Source organism: Adiantum capillus-veneris, unplaced genomic scaffold, assembly GCF_014529385.1.
Source record: "Adiantum capillus-veneris isolate H3 unplaced genomic scaffold, ASM1452938v2 Hic_scaffold_892, whole genome shotgun sequence".
NCBI classification, from domain to species: domain Eukaryota; kingdom Viridiplantae; phylum Streptophyta; class Polypodiopsida; order Polypodiales; family Pteridaceae; genus Adiantum; species Adiantum capillus-veneris.
The window spans coordinates 14,088-38,392 of NW_028221863.1; the positions used below are offsets into that span (position 1 = coordinate 14,088).

General features: G+C 45.7%; 1 protein-coding gene across 1 annotated transcript; it reads right to left on the bottom strand.

Annotated features, from left to right (window-relative positions):
- Window positions 1–441: 441 nt before the first annotated feature.
- On the bottom strand, window positions 442–23,334 carry LOC147416501 (structural maintenance of chromosomes flexible hinge domain-containing protein GMI1-like). The gene is made up of 10 exons (XM_086508306.1): window positions 23,226–23,334; window positions 23,089–23,123; window positions 4,572–4,644; window positions 4,313–4,489; window positions 3,140–3,292; window positions 2,946–2,967; window positions 2,649–2,763; window positions 2,079–2,195; window positions 961–1,314; window positions 442–567 (listed from the first exon to the last, which is right to left on the bottom strand). Exons 1-10 carry the CDS (start codon window positions 23,299–23,301, stop codon window positions 442–444), a joined length of 1,248 nt encoding a protein of 415 aa, XP_086364432.1. The 5' UTR covers window positions 23,302–23,334.
- Between the last annotated feature and the right edge of the window lie 971 nt (window positions 23,335–24,305).

The following is a 24,305-nucleotide window of genomic DNA, read 5'->3' on the forward strand; positions in this document are numbered from 1 at the left end:
TCCGTGGTTTGGGACTTGTTTAAGTCTTATATCTCTGACCACAAGAATTACTGGGAAAAGTAGTTGCCTCTGCTGGAGTTTCCTTACAACAACATTGTTCACACCTCAATGAGGAAGGCACCGTTTGAGATTGTCGAGGGCGCAAGGTTCAATCGATACTGTGCACCAAGAACAAGATTTTTGAAGCAATTAGTACACTCAAGAACAGTAGATTACTTTTGCCAAAGTAAAGGAGGCTTTACAGACGCCTTAGAACATTTTAGAGAAATGAATAGTGCAAACGTGGAATGGTATTCCCCGACTGCCATTCCATGGTAGTTTCATTAGATTTTCAACACAATGGAAGTGCTTGATGCTCACTTGGTATTCAACAACTAATGAATATACATCTTGCCTGGGGACAAGAAAAAAACAGCAGAAACAAACACAAGACATGAAAACTTACCTAGCAATAGGAATATCCGAGCCATCCACATCTTTCAATACCCATCTGCAAACCTTGTCGGACGGTAAAACATTCAATTCCAATGTCTTTTCCAAGATTATGTCAAGACTCCCTTCATCAATCTACATCAAATATCATTGCAAATAAGCCTCAATCAGCAGCAGTATTTTTATCTCCTTAATGCGTTAACTCTTCCAGTGTCCATAGACTTTCTCTTTTCAAAAGAACCATGGATGCTTCTTCCTAATCAATCAAACCATAAATTATAAGAAAGAACATAACGATTCTCACAAAAGTCAGCAACCATTGGTTTACTAAAATGCTATATGAATGCCTCTGTGACTGAGTACACATGAAGAATAAGTTATCCAAGTACATGATAGGTTAAAAGGGTGTGACAGGTGACATAAACTAGCCAGTACAACCATACCGTCTGAAAATGCCACAATCTAAAATCGAAGATTAGTTATTTTCAGTATATAGGCCATTCGAATGCCAAGCTTCTTTGGACTTACCACAGAAAATGTTAGAGAATATTTTCCAGCCTTTGTATAGAACCTTCCAAAGTTGGCTTTATCAATACTGAAACAGTAAAACCCGTGAATGTTATTGATGCTTTGCTCAGTACCAACCGTAACTTTGTCCATATCAAAGTCTTCCGGACTCAATTTGCCTGATGTATGAAAATCCAAGACATTCAGCTGTTTTAATTGCATCTTCATTTGCATGGCCTTTTTCACGATGTTTTTCTGATCGATTGGATTTAAATTTTTTCCATCTTGTGCTAGTTTCAAAAAACTGTTGGGTCTGATAACTGCATAGATATTTTCAAAGGGTCTGACTCCTGCTTTCACAACTGGAGCAACGCCCTGCAACAAGAGAATATCACTATTTGAATAAAACAGTTTTTGATCTGTCTGCTTCGAAATTTTAAGTTCTTGTGCTCTAGACTGGCCACACGCAGCCAACAAAAGACAGGAGTCAATCACTCAATAAATGAATCCCTAAAACGAACGAGAGTATATCCATATAAATCAGCACAAAACTGCACGGCAAATGTGACATAAACATTTGCCACATTCAATCACTGGCATACAGAGCAATCCTTTACTTTAGAGTGGATTCCTTGGTTCTATTGACAAGGAAGCACCAAGGTGTAGACTGCCTCAATGGATTATCTCATGAATTATAGCCCAATACAAAAAGTGCCACGACTACCCTACGATCACAAACAAAAAACCAGCTGAATGTGCTTAGACGATTCATTTCCTGCCATAGATGGTGCATTGGAAATGCTCTAATCAGGAACAGGACGTTCCTACTCTCACTCAAATTCCCAATAAAATGCATTTATATACAATAAAATAAGAAGAGCACTATAATGGGTACTACTTTGCCCTTATTCTTCCATGTCATTAAAATTTTCAAGAGAAAACAATATACACCGCACTGTGATGCTCACTGTCTTAGTTTCAATCTTCCCATATTGTTGAAATTTTCAAGACAAAATCTGCACTTGGTGTGCTCAAAAAAACTGACAGTCCTTGCATTTTGTCCATGTATTCCTTGGACTGAGTGAGTACTTTCTTTAAATATCAAATATTACATCAATGTAAAAAAACTGCATTTTTACCCCATTCAGACCGAGGCTTTCAAGAATCTTTTTGTCGAGGATCTCGATGTCACCAGGCTCATGAAGTCGTCTGTTGTCACAGATGCGCATCCAGTCTCTTTCATGAAGAATTTCACACTGCAGCAAGAAAAGAAAAACATTTTTTTCTTAACAGGCTACTTCAAGAAAGCAACGTACATCATACTGGCAGGACTCTCGACATCACCAAAAGGTTAGAGATAAGCTACATTTTAACAAGAAAATTACATCATAGCAAACACGTCAAAGGGCATCTCTGCACCCTTTGAGTGTCAAGTACTTGAAAACTATTGATTGTGGTTTTTACTCTATTTTGAGATTCCCCACTAGCGGAAAACATTATTACCGAAAAGAAGTGTGTCTATATGTATCGACCATGCCTTTGTGGTGTAACACACAACACACAAACAAATAAAAGGTAGCTTGACTCAGTTAACATAGACTAAACCATCGTTTACGCCTAGACCTACAACTTGTCTTTTAACAGGTGACTTTGGAAAACGTGATTTGCCTGTCATAGGTACGCCCAAAAGAACAATCTTATTAAAGCACCTTGTCAGACGTAAGAAAATCAATTGGCACAGCCTTGGATTTCCTTAACTCAAACCCCACTCCTTCATCCTCGATCAATACCCTACTACCCTCAGCTTTGGCAATCTCCATGGGCCTGAATAAAGGAAACAACAATAAAAATCCATGATATTGAAAGATAGAGCCTCAGAAGTAATACTTGAATTACAGCCGTAATATATTATCAGAGGTATTAATACTCATTGCTCTAAGAATTCTATGCTGTGATGCCCCTAAAGAATTTACAGAATAAGTAGGCATCCAAGAGTGTATGCGCACCTACAAATCACCTTTGTGTTTCCTGCAAAAGAATTAACTTCATCAGAATGGGCACGAGCAAGAATTCACTGCAACAGGCAGCCATGCACTGTCCCCCCAAGTCATTTATGCATCAAAAAGGGACAGACTTCACCCACAGAAATTGCATCATCAAAGACTTATTTCCAACTCGCAGTCATCGATCAGAGTATTACCTTTGTCTTCTGATAACCCTTCTGACAAGAAATACTCTAAAGTTGCATAGAAATCTTTAGCCTTATATCCCGGAACTCCTTTGAAAAACTTCATTCTCATACCCTGCTTCCACATGACTCCCTTCCTGGTCATACGGGTATATATCCTAAACACTGTAAGAAGCAAAAAAATAGGAAAATAAGACCAAAGCTTAAGATCCATTCCATTAAATTTGCATAATTTTGTTAGTTGACTTAAGATGACAATTATTTTCCTATTGAATGTATGAAAACTAGAGAGGAAAATTTTATAGGTTCATGAGTCCGAATCGTATGCACTTGGCAAGTCATCCACGTGGCACGTGTCATCCACGTGCAACAATTTGATATCCCAGCTGCAAACATACAAATCATAATCGGGCCCAGTCTTGAAGAATCTCCTACATGGGAAAGTGCCCAAAGTAGGCCTATTGTCAAATGATATTCAGATATTACAAAACAAAAAGAGAGATTCTAGGGTTTTCGGTCGTACTAGAGGACTGGCCACCCAGCTGGCCATCAATACAGCATGTCATATGTTTGCTTTTCTGCGGGTTTTTTAACACGCTTTGTACTCATGCTACTTCCTTTACATGATTTCTTTCAGAAATTAAGACCTAGAACACATTGATACAGAAGAAACTAGGAAAATACCAAAATGACCTGACTTACAGTCCTGTACATAAAGCTTGAAATTTTATTGGATGTTCTAATGTTAAAGATCTATAGCGAATATAACATCTGCTCGGCTTCATCTCATGTGTGATCCACTGCATCTTAGAGAATGGTATAGATAATAAGGGCTCTTATGCATCCAGGACACATCTTTTGTACTCTGTTTTTCAGGGCTTGGGCAAACCCGCTCACAAGCTTGGCACTTCAGCAAGAATGCAGATCTAGCATCCAGCTCTTTCAAGTCCGACTTTTACCAAACAAGATACAGACCTATTTGAAAAGATATCTAAATATTACAGTTGAGTGTTTCTGGTCATTGTAGAAAGCCCTAGGCTCATCTTGAAAGGTTTCAAATTAATTACTCTCTTTGCTTTGGAATTTCAACTTACAATGTTGACACCAAAACATGTAATCATCAGGTTTGAATTTTTGTGATACACCTTCCATTTCTAATGTGGGTTGATAAGTATAGGAACAAACCATCTTGGGAGAACCCAACTTCCTCTGTTCTCTCCATACTGATCAGGCATTGTTCGTTGTCCAATTCCACCTCTTCATCGTAGATACCATGCATCTCTTGTATCCATTCTTCATATTCCTTCTCTACCTCTTGGAGCTTTAGGTGCCTTGTCCCTCTATATATTTCGATTGTCGCATCTGCAGGTTTCGAGGGCCAATAAGACAGTTCAACGTACAAAATTTAAATGAGTGACGAGATCATAGAAATGGCCTCCTTTACCTCCTGGCATGTTACCACGGGTTCCCAAATTTCTGAGCAAGCTTGTGAAAACATGCCCACTAAGCAAATCCATCTGTTTGTAGAACCAAAATATTGTCAGACCCATAGACACAATCAGCAATCTGAAAAAAATATGAGAGAGAAAAAGAAGGCGCTATTAATGTCTTGTAGACGCCAAAGTGTGTCCTTCGGGTATCCAGAAAAAAGGACAAAAATTTCTGTAGATAAATTGCGCTATTAATGTCTTGTAAACGCCAAAGTGTGTGTCGTTTGGGTATCCAGAAAAAAGGACAAAAATTGCTGTAGATAAACCTACTCCAGCATAAAACACACTGACATGCGAAAGTGGTAGAATGTGTACAAAGAATGAAGGAAATGGAGCTCTAACTCTAATGGATGTGAAGCTATCTGGGTAGGAGAGTACAATCATGATATGCAAAAGACAAACCACCTCCATCTGATACCAAATTGGGGGTGTAGTAAAGCATGCATAAATGGGTAGAGTGAAGAGTCCCCATACCAAATCTGGGAAAAGAAATGAGAGAGAAAGAAAGAAAGCGCTATTAACGTCATGTGGACGCCAAAGTGTCTGTCTTTTGGGTATCCAGAAAAAAGGCAAAAAATTGTTGAAGATAAACCTACTCCAGAATAAAACACACTGACATGTGAAAGTGGTAGAATGTGTATAAAGAATGAAGGAAATGGAGCTCCAACTTTACTGGATGTGGAGCCATATGGGTAGGAGAGTACAATCATGAAATGCAAAAGACTAACCGCCTTCATCTGGTACCAAATTGGGGGGGTAGTAAAGCATGCATAGGTGGGTAGAGAGTGAAGAGTCCCCATAGCATAGCAGCAGGGTCTGAGAAAGCCATTCTATCTCCCTATGTCTGTTTTGCTCATGTCATAGTTGAATCTCTCACATGGCCCTATGATGTACTCTCTGGTGGGCCTGGTATCCTAGTGCGCTTGGGAATCTACAAGCTTGGACAATGTGCCTGCAATAGGGTGACCCCTCTCTGAATGTTGGTGGGTAGGATTGGAGCATCTCTTTGAAAGAAGTACATATAATTGTCACCTCCACCAGTGGGTGTGGGTGACGCAAGAAGTATCACAAACGGAAGCTCGCACTAACAATTAATAGGCTGAAAATAACTTGAATCTGATCAAGAGAGAAAAAGGCAGAAGATCGACATAGTATTGAGAACCAGAAGATGGGCTGGTCTCCCCCCCCCCTCTCTTATAGAGAATCTTTAATAACGTAGATAATCTTTTACAAGCACGAGAACCTGAGAAAACTTTAAGAATTAGCATCTTATCTTGAGATTCCGGATGGTATGTACAAGCATCCAAAGTGGAGTAGTTCTTGAACTTTAAAGAAATACTTCCATGTAATCTTTGCGGACTTAAGTGGCTGCTTCTAGTGGTGAATGATCTACTCCGGTTGGAGTATCTCTTTTGTTTCCTCAACCTCAGATGGTTCCTTAGCAATAAGGTGACTTGGAGGTGGTCCCACATATGGTTGAAGTAAACTAACATGGAAATTATGGATCCTCCAATTAGGCAGTAGCTCTAATTGGAACGTGACATCATTCACTTGGTCAATTATCTTAAATAGCCCATAATAACGGATGGAAAGTTTAACCACCTTCCCCTGATGAGTCAAATGTTTCTTCAATCTCGCCTTCTCAAACTTGAGCAACACCAACTATCCGATTGTCAAGTCTAAATTCCTTCTTATGTTTTTCTTGGAAGCGTAAAATTGCTCTCTTGACTTGCCCATAGGCAGTGTTCAATTCTCATACGACCTCATCTACCACAAATATCTTATCTCAAGCATCATTACGAGCAAAGCCTTACCATAGAGTTTCCCCATAGAGGAATGTATGGTATCGTTATATGCATACTCGACAAGAGGCAATTACTTTTCCCAATCACACAATATGTCCATAGGATTTGAACATATCCAACACTATAGAGTTGGCAATATCACTCTTCCCATCCGTTTGGGGATGATATGCAGACGAAAAAATCAATTTCGTGGTTATCAAACAAAGCACGCCAAATGTGAGGATCTCGATCGCTCACAATAGACTTGGGCATCCCATGATGCTTGAGAATCTATGCTAGAAAGATCCTAGCCATATAATCTGCCTTGACCATTTTCTTGATTGGAATAAAGTGAGCTTTCTTAGTAAATCTGTCCACAATGGTCCAAATTACATCCGTCTTACGGAGATCCATATCACAATCCATGGCAACTCTCTCCCAAGGCTTATCACGCACGGGCAAGAGTTGGAGTAACCCAAGCATCTTGTGTCGATTGTACTTCACCTTTTGGCAGCATTCCCTAACATATTGATCCATGTCTGCTATAAGGTTTGGGCACAAAGAAATATCATTCCATTGCTAAGGTCGTAAATAAAATACCCTAGTGCATATAAGGCAAAGCATGTGCTTCACTCATGATTTTCTTCCGCAATGGTGGCATGGTGCCGCAACAGAAATGGCTTGGTGGTGGTAGAGGTAGACATCTCGAATGGAATGAGGATACACATTCTCACCTAATCCCAACTTCTCTTCTATTTGGAGAAAGCTACATAGCCATGGCGAGAAGTGATTCCAGTTCTTGTTGATATATAGAACTGATTGCATTCACCCTCGACTATTGAGACAATGCGTGGGAAGCCACGTTTTTACATCCAGCCGTATGGAGGATTTAGAAATGAAACATGGACAGGAAGTTTCCCTATCTCATCTCTTTCATATCTTAGGACTATGATGATCTGTCTTGATCAAAAAGTCTACTCCTAGAAGATGATGCTTCCACGTAGACAAGGCGTGAATCACACCCATAGGTTCCTTCTCGTAGATTTAGGCATGCAATTCTCCATCTTTAAGCCATCTACTGACGCACAGTTGGCTACCGGAGACAGTGGTACAGTTGTCCGCTTGTTGTTTCCCTTGATGTCACCATTCAAGTGTACCCTGGAAAGGCTACCTTTCGCATCATGAAGCTGAAGCATTGCGACGCTGTCTTGGGAATGCCTCGGCATGATCAAAACGATAATACCATTCAGATCAGAAACAAAACGATCGCCTTGAATGCAGATGGCAAGGAAGTCGTCCTTCAAGTCTGACTTACGGAAACCAACCCCAATGATATTTCTTTTTGCTTTGTATTTCGACACTTTCTGGAACACTGTTTGATAACAATGTTTGCAAATTGTGCCAGGCAGGGCTCAGTGGATCACTATGCTGGTTCAGGGTTGTCTTGTGGGCTTCCTGAACATCTATGCGCCCAATGTGGCGAGTGCACGAGCAGAGTTTTGGTCACAGATTGTCGAGTCTCTGCCGCAGGCAGAGCAATGGTGCATAGGGGGTGACTTCAACATGTTGGAGAACCCCTCTGACAGGATTGATGGTAGCCATGCTATTGTGCATGGAGTTGAGATGGCAGCTTGGAAGAGGTTTTGTATGACTCTGAGGGTTTCGGATGTGTGGCAGCATTCTAGCTTTGTGAGACCCCCAGACAGCCTCGCCTTTTCTCATTCGGACCGTAGAGCGCGAGGAGTGAATCTATCGCGGATAGATCGCTTCTACACTAGTGACCACTTTTATGACTTGGTTGGGACAGTCGGCATTCTGGCAGGGACTTCCTTTTCGGACCATGCACCAATGATCCTCACAGTGACTGACAGGCAAAGGAGGGGGAGCACGATGTTACGCATCCCTGAGAGGGTCTTGCTGGGCTCTACGCTCATAGAGTGAGTGGAGGCTCTTTGGACAGAGAGCTTTGACATGCAGGATTCTCCTGCTGACAGAGTGGCCTCAGCTTAGTGGATTCTTCCTTCAGGAGTCTGTGGCTCGCCTGGCAGTAGCAAGAGAGGAGGAGCAACGTCTCCGACGGGGCGTTGCTTCCTTGCAGAGGATGCAGGAGCAGCATCCAGACAATCCTTCGTTGAAAGAGCAGTTACAGCAGGCTGGCCAGGAGCTTGTTAGCAGAGTGGAGAGGCGTCATGAGTTTGCTTTCCATCGACAGGCATCTCAGTGGACCCAGGTGGGGGACAGAGTGACAGACGCTTTCTTTGAGGCAGTGGGACCTCGACATACGCATGCCAAGGTCAATCAGTTGAGGAGGCCGGACATGTCAGTTGCTTCAGAGCCACAGGACATGCGTGCACTTACTACTGAGTTTTATCGTGATTTACTGTCTGCAGAGCCTCAACTAGAGCGTCAGGATGCATGCAAAGAGCAAGTGTGGGCACAGATACCTTGTCTTGTGACTGAGGAGATGCGTCAAAGGCTTGAGCTGCCTCTTCAGCTAGAGGAGCTGCACACGGCTCTTAGTGCACTCCCCCGTGGTAGCTGTCCAAGTGAGGATGGCTTGACTCCGAGTTTGTCTTGGAGTACTGGACTTGCTTGGCCCAGATCTCTGCAGTGCTTTTCAGTACATCTTGCACTCAGGAGAGATGCCTGACAGCATGTGTGAGGGCCTGATCTACCTCATTCCCAAGGAGGGTGGCTGCTTGGATGAGATCCGACAGTGGCGCCCCATCATCATCCTCAACTCAGCCTACAAAATTCTTGCCAAGGCTCTGAGTTTGAGGATTCAACCACTTCTAGAGAGCACTATACATGGGACTCAGACAGGTTTTGTCAAGGAGCGTAGTATCCTTGACAACATCTTTACTTTTTGGGAGGCTTCTGCCCTAGCGCGGCTCCGTGGTGAGGATCTGGTGATTCTTCCTCTCGATTTTGAGAAGGCCTACATGGGGGGAACGAAATGGGGGGAACGAGGCGGAACACGGGGCGGAACGGGCAAAAGTAGGCATTTGGCGGAAAAAAAGTGGGCTTTTGGGGGCAGATTTGGGGCTGTTCGGGGAACATATTTGGTGCGGTTTGAGGGCAGGTTAGGGAGCAGATTTGGGGGTAGTTTTGGGGTTGTTTAGGAGTTTTATTTGGGACTAAGCTGAATGGAGGTAATTCAAGCCTTACTTTAGGTTGACCGTTCCGGCCCCGTTCTCGTTCCGCCCCCCCCCTCCTCCTCCCCGTTCCCATCCCGATTCGGACCCTCCCGTTCCCGTTCCCGCTCTGGGTAACTATGCTACGACAAAGTTGACTGGGACATTCTGGAGGGCACTCTACGCAGGATGGGCTTCTTAGATGCTTGGATCAGAGGGGTGTCAGCTTTGTACAGACGGGTACGCAGTAAGGTACTTTTGTCAGGAGGTAGGGGTGATCGCTTCATGCTCACACGTTCGGTCAGACAAGGCTGCCCTCTTGCCCCCTTCCTCTTTCTGTTATATGCTGAGGCGATGATAGGGTTTTTGGTGTCGCAGCAGGTTGGTTTACATGGCTTAGCACTTCCTATTCGGGCAGATGAGCTTCTGGATGCTGAGTTTGCAGACGACTTAGCCTTGTACTTGGATGGCCAAGAGGCCAACCTTCACAGGTGTGAGCAGATGCTTGAGACTTTCTGTTGTGCATTTGGCGCATTGATCAACTAGAGAAAGACAGTGGCACGATTGGATGCCAGGTGAGGGTTTCAGGTGTATTCCCCCAGGGACTGCAGTTCGGTACTTGGGCTGTCAAGTTGGTTTGGACTCGTCTCCCGAGCAGCAGATTGCTCCCCTCCTCCTGTCTATCAGGAGGAAGCTGTTACATCGGAGCTATGCACGACTTTCTCTGGCAGGCAGAGTTGTAGTGGCCAACCAGGTGATGTTGACTACTATGTGGTACACCACTTCTTGATGGATCTTCTCGAGTTCTTGTATGAGCCAGGTTAAGAGGCTGATCAGGAACTTCCTTTGGTCACGTCGTGACACTCAAATAGCCCGGGCCAAAGTGGCTTGGCAGGTCATCACTCTTCCTTGTTCTCAGGGAGGGCTTGGGATCATAGACCCAGGTGAGGAGCCCTGGCAGGAGTTCTTGCTTCAGCGGCTTCGTGCTAGGGTACCTCAAGCTGGAGGCCCCTAGCGACCTTTGACCAGATGGATTTTCACAGAGATGAGCAGAGTTGGCTTGAGCAGGAGACTAGAGGACCTTTTTGCTGTGAGTTTGCTCCGATCTTGGGAGCATCTACGGCAAGGCCTGGAGCAGCGTCAACCTACTTGCACAGAGGAGCGCCTAAGACAGCTCCTTTTTTGGAACCCCATGGTTAGCACTCAGAGAGGCCACTTGGTTGGTAGTCGGCCTCATGTTTCGTGGGGTCCCATGGCAGAGGGTCCAGCATGCTCTTTAGGTGACTGGTTACAGTTTTCAGGCTTGTCAGAGGAGCTTCAAGGCTTTCAGCTACTACAGGGCATGAGAGGGGTACAGAGCATGTGTCAAGACATCTCAAAGGCAGTACCAGCTGAGTGTCTCACACCCCTCGAGTCAGCAGTGCCCAGATGGATGGGAGCCTTCACGTGACTGGACGTTCTCATCTCAGTTCTAGCTTGCTGAGAGACTGTACCCTCCCTGTTTTTTGAGATACAGGGTGAGGGACGCTTACACCGAATCGCAATAGAGACCCCGCAGGTGGCAAAGTGCTATTTTCAGAGAATCCGGGTGGTGGGCATCTGTGGGAGGACTTGTGTCATCGATCTTGAGCCAACAGCTCTTGAGACTGGACGGGATCCTGGAGAGTGGCTTTGGAGGGACCCTTTCTCCTCTGCAGACCACCCAGGTGTCCCTTTCTTTCAGTACACTGTTCAACTGGGACGTCACATACTGGCAGCACAAAGAGAGGCTCGCCCTACTGCAGCACCTCATTGGCAGGGGGAGGGTCTCACAGATGAGTGCTTGGCAGCTTTTTGGGAGAGGTTGTGAGACTCCAGACAGCCGAGATGAGTCACTTTGTTCTAGTGGCTGGTCGCACACAGAGCTACAGTAGTTGGGAGCTGGCTTGTACATAGCGGTCTCTCGGCCGCATGTGCAGCTTGTGACCATCTTGTGGAGAGTCGGCATCACTGCCTTTGGCACAACAGGTGTGGCTTCGTGTTCTTCGCTTGATGCTAGCTATTTCCACGGCTTGAAAGTACACTTGGGGGGCAGCTGCTTGGTCCACTCTCACGGGCCCGCCACTTCAGTTTGAGCTATCTTCCACCAACGGGATGATAATGATGCAGGGGGGGGGGGGGGGGGCAACCTACACTCCAGCCTGCCACGGAGCTTACTCCACAGGAGTGGTGCAGTGAGAGAGAGGAGTGTTGGGAGCTCATCAGTGGCCTGACACTCTGGTTCCACAGGAGTGGTGCAATGAGAGAGAGGAGTGCTGGGAGCTCATCAGTGGCCTGACACTCTGGTTCAACTGGACAGCCCCCTGCTTCCGCATCTTCGAGGCTCGCCCTGTACCACCAGCAGAGATTGTTCGGGATCTTTGGCTAGAGCTGATCCATACTCTCAGAGGAGAGCTTGAGAGACTCCAGGGCAGCTCAGACCGCATGCGGGAGCATAGAGAGGTTTTCCTTGGACTCTGGTGTCCTGGGCCTTTCTTCACCATGGTCCAGGGTGTACTCCGATGGCATTACCGTCTCCCTCTGTGGCTTTTCCCTCCTCTCATCTCTTGATTTTGCCTCATTGTACATATGTTGTTTTTTCATTGGTAGTCTCCCCATCATGACTGTTGTAGCCCTCTCTTGTAGAGGTGGTTGTAGCCCCATGGGATGATTCATTAACTAATAGAAGGATCTTTTTCTCAGAAAAAAAAAAAATGTTTGCAAACTGTTAAAATAGATTATACCTACCATTGAATGGCTGCCCTTCGAAAGATAAGGTTTGGACTCTGTTGGTACAATTTCTCCCCCCAGCTCAACAAGGCAATCACAAGTATCTTCTCATCGCAACAGATTACGCAACAAATCAGGGGGAGGTAGTGCCATGCTGTCTTGGGCTGTTGGCCCCATCTCTCGTCATGCGAGCCTACTCATTGCGACAATTGATCTCATTGTGCGAGCCTACTCATTGCAACAAGCCTCCTTGCTCCTATCTTGGTAGCAATAGGGACAAATTCCTCCAGAGTTGCTTCAGGTCGGAGAGTCTCTAGTACTCCTGTTGAGATGGCTTGGGGAGAGCATTCACCCACTTCTTGACCATGAAATTTCTTGCTTGTTGGGGAAGCTTGGCAACCAGAGACGTCGTTCTTGTCATGAGTTCTGCGAATGTCTCATTAGGTTGGAGCACCAGATTTGCCAACTCATCCATGACTTTCTCTCAAAAATCATCTGGTCTAAGAGCTTCACAGGACTGTTGCCTTAGAGTTGTCCGAGTTGCAAAGTGGTTCTCTACAAACTGATTGTTAACTCATCCAAGGTTGACGAGAAGAGCACGAAGTAAGCATCTCCTCTATTGCATAGAGATACAGATTTGTGGGTGGCTTTAAAGCAAGATCCTCTCTCTCTCTCTCTCTCTCTCTCTCTCTCTCTCTCTCTCTCTCTCTCTCTCTCTCTCTCTCTCTCTCTCTCTCTCTCTCTCTCTCTCTCTCTCTCTCTCTCTCTCTCTCTCTCTCTCAGCCCTAGCGCGCGCCTCCCCTAAGCTTGCGCCGTCTCCTCTCCCCAGGTGCAGGGCAGTGCCCGAGGGGGAGGGTTAGTCCCCTAGCCCTGTCCCCTCCTCCTCAGTCCATGGTCGCGTGCCACTAACAAAGTGAAGGAAGTTGAAGCCAAGGTTACCCAAGCTCACACAGTTGCACTGACCAAGGTGGAAACCTGTGTGAAGGTAGAGTTTCGCGAACGACACCTTCAAGAAGAAAACACACTCGAGGTCCGCATCGGGGGCCTACCCCAAGCATGGGACACGTGTGAAGAAGACTTCTCCGAGCGGATCAACTTCCTCAACGAAACTCTCAAGCCGATCCATGTGGACTACAACATGGTCGAAAGCATCACCAACAAGCTCAACCACAAAAATACACCAAGCGGACATGCCATCCTCGAGTTTGAGAACAAAGGACGACTCCGGCTACTCCAACAATCGCGCCTCCTCAAAGGCACTAGGTTTTGGATTGCCGAGGAGCTCACCACGACACAACTAAAACACAAAGGTAGTGAACTCAAGAAAGTGCACGCGGCAAGAGCCCAGGGGAAGTGGGCAGTATACCGCGGAGGAAAGGCCCTCATACAGGAGTTTCAGTCTCCCAAGCCTCCTACCACACTGCCGGATACCACCCCTAGCCCCATGGTTCCCATCTACTCTAATTTATTTTGTATTTTGTATTGCATCCTAAGGTTGTCCCACCTATCCAGTAGATCTTACCCTAGCCTTACCGACCCTTTTTTGGTCGCCCATGCTAATGTAACAACCATTACCCTATCCTTGATGAGAGGAGACATCCTTTGTACGCATGTTTTGGTCCCCTGGGTCATATTTGACCTCCACGGACAATAATGATCTCTCTCTCTCTCTCAGCCCTTCGGGAGGAACTCGACGAAACCAAAGAGGGAAGACGCCTTGTAGATGGGGAAATTCAGCCATCAATGATTGACGAGCTGAATAGTATACGAGCACAAGTCAAAGAAATAAAGGAGGAAGGAGAAATGAAGACCTCATGGGTGGAGGTTCTCTCCAAAACACAAAAGAAAATGGACGAGGCTGAAAAATGGATTGAAGTTGTCAAGAAGGGAAAGGGCAAAGAAATTCCGACTACACCCGACATCAACAACAAAACACTAGAAGAGGAACAACGAAGAAGGGTACGCGCTCTACACGTGAGAGTGACCGGCCTAAAAGATTCAGATAAGGTGGACCAAGAGGTGAAGAGCCTCATGTCCATGATGGGGGTGGAGAAGCCCTCGCACACACAAGCTTGGAGAGTGGGCAAGAAGAGTGAAGGTAATGGGGAGAGTTCAAAAGGACGGGCTCTCATTTTGCGCTTTCCCTCCATGGAAGAAAAGAAAGACTTTTTAAAGAAGAGGCCAACCCTCAAGAAAACAGGTATCTTTTTAGGAGATGATCTTACGCTCTCACAACTTGCACATATGAGAGAGGTCATGCCAGAGATTATAGCAGCAAGGGAGAAGGGGAAGTTAGCTTTCTACAGAAATGGACGAGTAGTGATTACAGAGCACCGCTCTACATGACGGTGCGAGACCTATGGGACCACTCTCAGGATGGCAGTTTGGAACTGTAATGGTTCGTATAGACTTGATGTGGGGGCCTTTGAGGATAGCTTCAGAGACAGAGACATTGTTTTCTACTCAGAGACTCATCAGGCTCCAGGACAGTTGATGCCGCACATATCAGGATACAGATGGGAGACAGCTTGTAGGACATGCACCAGAACTGCACATGGGACTAGAGGATCAGGAGGTGTAGCAGTTCTTTTCAGAGAGGAGCTCCAACCACTATTGCACATAGTTCGGAGAGATGATCAGGCCAGATACTTGTGGGTGAGGCTGAGGGCAGAGACTGGATGTTTCTTGTACATCGCCATATGCTATTTTCCTCCGAGCACTTTAGTATATGCTTCACCCAGAGGACAGTCTCCTTACTCTGTACTTGATGATGATATCTGGGAGTTCTCCAGATATGGAGACATCATACTCCTGGGGGATTTCAATGCCCGTACAGGCAGCTCACAGACAGTCTTCTATGACACATCAGAGGAGATGCTTAGAGAGCTAGAGCCAGAGGAGTTGGGACTTGAGAGATGCTCACACGACAGAGAGCATACAGAGTATGGGAGATACCTGAGAGAGATGACGACTACTCATAGTTTAGCCATACTGAATGGCTTAACGACTTTCCCATTGTCTACAGGTTTTACTTGTTTTCCACATAGACATGGGTCCAGCACTGTAGACTATGTTCTGACACATCCGAGCTTTACCTCTCACATTCAGGATTTCACAGTGGGGCCCAGGCCAGTTGGGATAGCAGTAGATCATGCACTTTTAACATTATGAGTCTCCTTTGAGTACAATACATCTCGGGCCTCACGGGATGGTGGACATACACGCTATACTTTTACACCAGAGACTGACTCAGTCTATGTAGAGGAGATACGTAGGCTTTTATGCACATCAGAGCCAGTATACACAGTGGAGGAGATCACATCTATGCTGACAGTGACATTACATGGGGCAGCGACAGAGGCATATCCACACACTCAGCCTGGGCAGAGACGTCGTTCTGGGCACATGCCTCAGAACAACTGGTATGATGAGGGGTGTCGACAGAGGAGAGCTCAGATACAGCGGGACCTTACATTGGGAGTGATCACCTATAGACAGTCTCGCATTGCTACACGACGACTAGTGCGGCGGAAGAAGCGAGCTTTCTTGGTCCAGATCGAGCAAGATTTATATCAGCTCTTCCTTAGTAGAGATTCAGGAGAGGCTTGGCGTCTATTCCATGAGAAGTCTCCCCCACCAGTGATTACTTCTACAGAGATATGGGGGCAGTATGCAACATCTTTATAGACTGTACCTCGACAACCACCATTACAAGACCCACCACAACCATGTCTGGCTACGAGCACCTTCTTTACCACTGAGATGGTAAAGGAGGCCATTGAGAGGATGAAGACCAGACGGGCACAGGATCATGAGGGTTTGGTAGCAGAGCACATTATACATGCTGGGAATTTGTTGGCAGAGATGCTTGCACGGATATTCAACCGTGTCATGTGTGAGGGTCTCCCTGAGTCTTGGAGATTATCTACTATTGTACCTATCTTCAAGACAGGTGACCCCACAGTGCCGGGGAATTACCGTACTATCATGGTAGGACACACATTGGCACGGTTATATGCATCCATCCCCGAGCATAGGCTGAGCAGTTGGGCAGAGATTATGGGCATACGAGCACCTGGGCAGGCTGGTTTCAGAAGGGGTTTCTCCACACTAGATCATGTCTTTACACTCAGAGCTATCATTGAGGAGGGTCGAGCACATGGTAGACGGATATACTGCAGCTTTGTGGATTTTCGCAAAGCCTTTGACACAGTACCGAGGGCCAGATTGATGCACCGGCTTATGGAATTGGGGGTACCCACAGAGCTGATGTGGGGGATCATGGCATTGTACAGTTCAGTGATGGGTCATGTACGCACATCAGAGGGGATATCCGACATAGTTCACTCCACCATCGGAGTGAAACAGGGATGCCCACTGTCCTCTACTTTATTTGGTATGTATGTTGATGGGGTCTCTGATTATATTGACAGAGGAGGTGATAGAGGTGCTCAGCTTGCAGGGACATGGATCCCTCTTTTATTGTATGCTGACGATATCGTGTTGATATCAGAATCGCCAAAGGGTATGCAGAGACATTTGGACGCATTGCATAGTTTTGCAGAGGATAGTGGATTGTCTGTCAACCTTGGTAAAACCAAGGTCATGGTATTTAATACCACGCCACAGTGGGTTAGGAGATCAGCACCTACTTTCACATATGGACAGGACAGTATGGAGTACACTGATGCATACACATATCTTGGGGTGGTCTTTAGTGGACCGAGGTTCACACTGAAAGTAGCAGCAGACACTAGATTGACTTGTGCCTATGCAGCCCTAGGTGGTTTAGAGAGGATTTGCTCGCAAGTTCAGTTCCAGGAACCTCGAACAAAGCTCTGGCTTTTCGATACTTTGGTCGCTTCAGTTATGCACTACGCGGTTCAGGTTTGGGGACCGTCTATTGACAGTGCTGTCTATTGACAGTGCTGGATGGACTAATATGGAGAGACCCCTGATATCTATGATTTCTAGGCTGAATAGAGCCAAGGCCTTAGTTCCACATGACATCATACGAGCGGAGCTGGCTGCCCCACCTATGGAGGTTGAGGCACTTACCAGATCAGTATCATTTGTACACAGCTTATGGGACACCACTAGGGATAGATATGCTAGACTTGCTCTCGAGTCATCCAGACAGCTGGCATTACAGGGAGATACATCATGTTGGTATGCACAGATGAACTCATGGTTTCAGAGGCATGGTTTCAGCATGGACAGGCTGCCCCCTTTCCAGTATTCTCTTGATGCACCATCCTTGGCTCTTACACGGATGGAGACTACTAGACTCATTCGGCAGGATCTTATCCAGCTTGATAGCAAGAGGACATGGATAGAACCATCACGGGAGTTGAGTACGAAGAGGGTTTTCTATAGAGAACATCTTCTTCAACTCACGACAGACGGATTTGTCACACGGCCGAGTTACATGGACACACATCTATCTCATAGGTTACGATGTGCTATTGGCCAGATTCGCACATCTTCACACCAGCTTGGGATTGAGACAGGTAGATTCAGAGGCATACCAGCAGACAGTAGGATATGTCAGTTATGCCATGCAGAGCCAGAGACAGAGTTTCACTACATATGTCGCTGCACAGTCTACTATGAGATTCGGGGACGCTTTCATTGTCTATTCAGAGATGGTTTTGACTCGTTAGACAGAGTCATGAGATATCAGGATCAAAGATGTCTCGGATTATTCCTACTTGAGATTCAGAGACATAGAGACGCTAACATGCTAACGTGGCACCTCTACGGACAACCCACAAGACACGCTAACATGCTAACGTGGCACCTCTACGGATTTCCGCGTGTTACGCTGATGACATGGCAGTTGTACCGCAAAACGCGCTGGCAGCTTTTGGACCAATTGCTTTTGAGTTTGAAGCTTCTCATGTAACTGCTTTTTATAGGCCAAGGGCCTTCAAATTTGTGCCATAGGCTCATTCTCTAGCCTGCTTCCGGGTGAAGGTGCAGAGCGTGGAGTACCGACATTGTATTGAGTTCAAGCAATATAAAGAAATACCCAAAGGGGCGCCAAGTTTTGGGGCCAGTGCTCTCTTGGGGTGAAACACCGCCACTTCCTGTCTTGTGTGTCATGCATCTCTTTCATTTCAATCTTATTGAAGTGCTTAAAGTTGTTCAATCTGTTCTTTTCCGTTGGCAGGTGGTGCCTGTCCTCGTGACACTCATCAATCGATTCCAATTGAGGACTCCCAAAGATGACATGACTATGCACAAAGAGTCTATCAGGTACCTCAACAGCCACTAATTCCAAAGCCTATGGATATTCATGTACAAAGAGTCTATCAGGTACCTCAACAGCCACTAATTCCAAACCCTATGGATCAACGTCCAATCACATCCACTTTCTTTACAATCGCAATGGTGGAGAGGACTATCTACCTCATACAGCGTGGCCGCTGCGCAAATCCCGTAGACATGCGTAAACATATATAATTCCCCCATTCTTCACATACTCATCAAGCCTCAAGGCCCATTCTCCCTTGCTTGAGCCTTGCTCTCAACTCTCAAGCCAAGCTCATTTTCCCTAGCTTGCTCTCAACTCTCAAGCCATAGTGTGGCGCCGCGGCATGCCTCAAGGCTCAAGCTCTCAACCTCTCTCTCTCTTGGGCTAACTTCTAAGTTCTAACCCTCAAGGCTCAAGGCTCAAGGCTCAAGCTCTCACGAAATCAAGCGGCAAGCCTCTCTCTCTCAAGCCCTCTCTCTCTCTCTCAAAGTTCAAGATCAAGCTCTCTCTTTCACGGATAATCCATCATCCATGGCCTCTTCTTGTCGTACAACCCCCTCCGTTCATGCGGGCAACACTCAAAAGGCGAAGGAATGGTCGTGGTGGGATGAAGTGACCTCGGAGGGCACCTTGTCGGCGGCGGGATGTTCTCGTGCATGGGCATGCAAGCTATGCTCTTACATGCGGAAAGGGGGGCATGACAAAGTGAGGGCACACTTTCTTCAAGTGCCGGGACATGAGGTGAGATTTTGTGCCAACGTAACCATCGAGAAGAGGAAGGAGCTTGAGGAAAAGGATCGGCAATTCAACCATAAAGCCAAGCCCGCACGCAAAGGTGTTGATCCAAAGATCCTCATTTTCCCTTCTTCCTCTCTACCTGGTGTAGGTGTTGGTGCATCTTCACAAGGTCCAACTCGTCGCCAAAGACCCTTGCCACCTCTTGGGACCCAAAGAAGAAGAAAGAGGTGGATACGGCCGTGGCCCGATTCTTCTATCACGATCATATCCCATTTGACACAACGATGTATGTTCACTGTTTTATGATTTATCAATCTTCTCTCTTATTTCTTCCGTTATCGTCGTTTCCACCTTTTTGATACTAACCTCTTCTATGTTTGATCGAAATAGGTCGGAGTATTGGAAAGTCATGGCGCAACGGATAGGAGAGTATGGCACCGGCTATGTGCCGCCATCTTCAGAGGCTCTCCGAACCACTTTGCTCGATCAAGAGAAGGCTATCGTGGAGCAAGCAACCCTCAACATTCAACGTCTTTGGGAAAAACATGGCGTTTCCCTCATTGCCGACGGGTGGAGCGATACAAGGAAGAGATCTATCCATGGTCTCGTCGCATACTCGAGTGGAGAGATGTACTTTGTGCACTCTCATGATGCCACTGAGAGTGGCAAGTCCGCCGATGTCCTCTCTGCAGAGTGGACAGTGGCCATAGAAACCATTCGTGAGCAACACGTGGTGGCCTTTGTCACAGATGGGGAGGCATCAAACAGGGCAGCAGCAGCTATCATAGAGGGCCACTATCCGCATGTGACAGTGTGCTTTTGCATGGCACACTGCTTGAACAACCTTCTAAAAGACATCGGCAAGCTAGACTGGATTGCTCCAGTCATTGCTGATGCAGTGAAGATGGTTACTTTCATCAACAATCACAACTTGGTTCGGAGTGAGTACCTCAAGAGGTCGGGTGGCAAAGTGCTTCTAAAGTATTCAGATAACCGCTTCGCATTCAACTTTCTTCTTGTGCGCAGGCTGTCTGAATGTCAAAATGCGGTCTGACAGGTCTTCATCAATGATGAGTTCACCACCTCCCCCTATGCAAAGACAATTGCAAGGATTTTGTGCAAGGATAAGGCAGAGGATCTTGAGTTCTGGAAGGAGCTCAAGAGTCTAGACGCACAGGTAAAACCGGTGGTTCATTTGCTTCGAGTTCTGGATGGCATGGATCCTTGCATTGGCAAGATTTATGAGGCAATGGACCGCATCATTGAGCAGCTTGCACAGCTTGAGCCAAACGCAGAGCGATATGAGGAGATCCATGCGCTTTGCAGCTCGAGGTGGAATTCATATGCCTCTCCTTTACACGGGGCAGCGTACGTGGTGGATCCAGAGTTCCAAGGTGCAGGGCAAGAGACAGATAGGGAAGTCATGAACCAATTTACAGAGATCTTAAACAAGATGGTTCTAGATAGAGATGGGCGACGCATTGTCAGAGATCAGCTGAGACAGTACAGAGAGATGCGGGGTCATTTGGCAGTCCAGATGCTCAGATTGATCGCAGGAAGATAGGTTCAGTGCTTTGGTGGGAGGACTATGGCTATGATGGCCTTGAGCTTCAGAGATTGGCGATCCGTATTCTCAGCCAGTCAATTAGTACCTCATGCTTGGAGTAATTGTGGAGTACCTTTAGCCACATTGCTTCCAAGAAGAGGAATCGGCTTGGAGTGGAGAAGGCCCGTCTCTGCAACATCCAACTCTCTCAGCATCTCCTTTGAAGTATCATAAAATACTGTCTGATGATGGGCAGTCCTAGCATTGAAATCCCCTAGAATGATGATGTCACCATCTCTAGAGAACTCCCATTTGTCATCATCCAGAATAGAGAAGGGGGACTGTCCTCTAGGTGGTGCATAAACTGACGTACTCGGGGGAAAGTAGCAAATAGCAATGTAAAGATACCTGCCTGTCTCTGCTCTCAATCTCACCCACATGTAACTAGCTTGCTCATCCCTGCGGGCTATATGTATCAATGACTACAACGCCTCCCTGAATAACACGGCTACTCCTCTTGAACCCCGCCCTCTGTGCTCTGATCGTGTCTCCTGTCTACAGGCTGTCTCCCATCTATATCCACTAATGTGAGGCATAGATTGCCCCGGGGCCTGATGTGACGATGTCTCTTCCCGTAAAACTATCCTCAAAAGCACCCACATCAGGGAGAGAGAACAAGAAGGCCTTGTGTCTGTTATCAATGGATTAGCTAAGGGTTGAATATCTTGCCTTGTGGTTAACACTTTTTGGCCAAGAAAGCAACGCCAGTATCATACATAGTTGAGCAAAACCAGCCATGGGCAGCTAAGCCTGGTACCTGGTATTTGGAAAATTTGGGAGCAAGACCTCCCAACATTGTTTATGTTCGAGACTGATTGCAAACTGGCTTAGGGTTACAAAGCATTTGATTTGGCATGGTAGGGACGTGTAGAAAAATAATTCACTAAGCCTTGAGAACATTCATTGTAGTGTAGTATTTACGGAAACATTGCAACAATGCTCTCCTCGCCAGGTATATTTCTTCTCCCAAAGGGAATCAGAATCATTGAGGAAGTGTTGATGCTGAAAAAAACATCCTATCATTTCCCATGGCTATTGAACATTTTGATCTGAGCATGCCCTATCAGCACCTCAAGAAATACTGGTTCCCATACGAACAACCTACTTGGCTTTCAAATGAGAATAGACTACAGGACTAGCAGTAGCAATTTTGTGTATGTTCTATGGTGATAATCACACCTTGGCAAGCATATCAAAAACAAGAACTGCCATCTTAGTTTGCCATTGCACTGCATTACCGAGTTTGCAACAAACAGGCTGATGGTGGCGTTAAGTGGTCTTAGTCACATGGCATGATAAGCTCCCTTCTGAAGAGCATCTTTTCTATGGCAATGGGTACTTGGTGTTCTGCCTCCCAGCAGCCCTCTTCACGCCCAAAGACTTGATTGAGGGCAGGGGGGGGATTGTAACTTCTAACATTAGACAAATAAAAAAGCACCAGTATCAGTTAGCCTCTAATTCCTTTTTGGATTCAGAAATACTATTTGGTACATTTCTGGAAGCAGTCCAATTCCTTTTTGGATTCAGAAATACTATTCGGCACATTTCTGGAAGCAGTCTCATGGTCTTTAAGAACATTGTATGATCTCTAGTTCAAATAAGCATGGGAAAAATATCCTCTACAACTGATCCACATCAACAAGATTGATTTGATACATCATCTCTGTTGACTGCACGACCATGACAGATTCTTCCATAAGCACAGTCAGCTCCCTGGTAGCTTGACTACACAGAAATGCATGGGTCCCAAAAAGTGGTCAGAGTGCAATTTATGGATCTTATTAACAGATTCAAGTTAAAACAAGATACTGTTCAACACAACACATGCCAGATCACAACATTGTAGAGAGTATTACGGCAGCCAGCAGTGAGAGGATAAAAAAAATTCACAATTTCCACATAAACATGATCAACCAGTGCTTCCTAGATATAAACCACATTCTCTTACCAAAATGATAACATGAATCATGCAAATTTAATGAGGTCCTTGCAGTGATATATACATGCCACAAGTGCTAGTCTACTAGATTTGACTAAATGTTTGTTATGAAGAAGATACTCATTTGGGGAGCTACTCATAAAGCACACTTTCTGCTCGGATTGGCCCAAAAAAGTAACCACTTAAACAATCAGATGCTGTACCCACATTAATGACTATGAACCATGAAATCTCCGTCAAGTGTTCATCATTTGAGGACTACTCACCTTTGATGTCGTGGGAACAAATCCAGCATCCGTATCTGCAACAACCATTAGCAATTATAAGGCATATTGACTGCACAATAAGCTATAAGCGTTTAGCTTCCCCTTTACGCAAATTCAACATGATGTTAGGTCCTCACCAACAAAAGCTTTCACCCTCTCAAAACATATTTTTGGAACACTCCCCTTGTCTCCTCTCTTGCGCTTTGGCTCCATAAAAGGAAGCCTTCTCTGTTGAAAAACACTCAATCAGGCTATCAGCCATCTTCATGCCACTTACACACATCTTCTTTTTGTGAAACTAATTTGGACAAGAATTATGTAGAGGACATAACCACCCAAAATGGGTGTAACCACGCAATGTGTGTCTACACGGGTTTTGGGGGGGGGGGGGGGGGGGAGAAGAGAGAGAGAGAGAGAGAGAGTATTAACATCATTGAATTCAGGCTATGAGACAGATTTATGTACATAGGTGTGTCCTCTAGGTATTCAAGAACATGATAGAAGGTACAAAATAGAAGTGTTGCTGGAACAGCCCCTAAGCTGTCAGGAAAACATGTAAACACGTGTAGGGAGGAGCCTGATGATGAAGGGATGAGGCTCTAGATCTAGTGGTTTTGAAAACTACATCCTCGGGTAGTACATTCATAAAATGCATGCATAAAGCCAGCCCCATCCTGTACCAAACTCTATCCTGTTCCAAACTGGTCAGGGACATAGGATATGATGCATGGCTGGGTAGCAGATGAAATGAAATGATATATTAACGTCTTCAAAAGGCCAAAATGACCTATGAGACCATCAGATACAAAGTGGTGAATCTAATACAACGTCTGAAGTACAAGTACAAAAAGTACTGAATGTAGAAACTGAAAACTGAAAATGAAGTGTGAAATGTGAAATGTGAAAATGTAGAATGCCTCCGATCCTCTGCTGGAATCTCCGTCGATGGAGTGTGCTCTTGTGTCTCGGTCATGGTTGTCTCGATCTCCCGAGCTCAATCGCCCTGTCAATGAGGGTGCCTTTGGTATGAATGTGGGTACAACCCTGTGCTGGTGGCTGGTCTCTTGGCTCCCTCGATCCAAAGAAGTCTGTGATCTGTCTCTGTGACTGTCGCACTCCATGTCTCCTCAGCAGACTATCTCTATGTTGGTGTAGCTCAAGTAGATATAAGCCAAGGCATCTCTGATCCTGATACCTCATGACTATATCTAGGGGTC

What these genes read in the sequence shown, in the direction of transcription:
- LOC147416501 (XM_086508306.1), bottom strand. Translation starts at nt 23,301, where the DNA reads ATGGAGCCAAAGCGCAAGAGAGGAGACAAGGGGAGTGTTCCAAAAATA. An exon ending in CCGTGGTAACATGCCAGGAG is followed by an intron (nt 4,490 to 4,571) that starts GTAAAGGAGGCC and finishes CGAAACCTGCAG; the next exon opens with ATGCGACAATCGAAATATAT. An exon ending in AGGGTTATCAGAAGACAAAG is followed by an intron (nt 2,968 to 3,139) that starts GTAATACTCTGA and finishes ATTCTTTTGCAG; the next exon opens with GAAACACAAAGGTGATTTGT.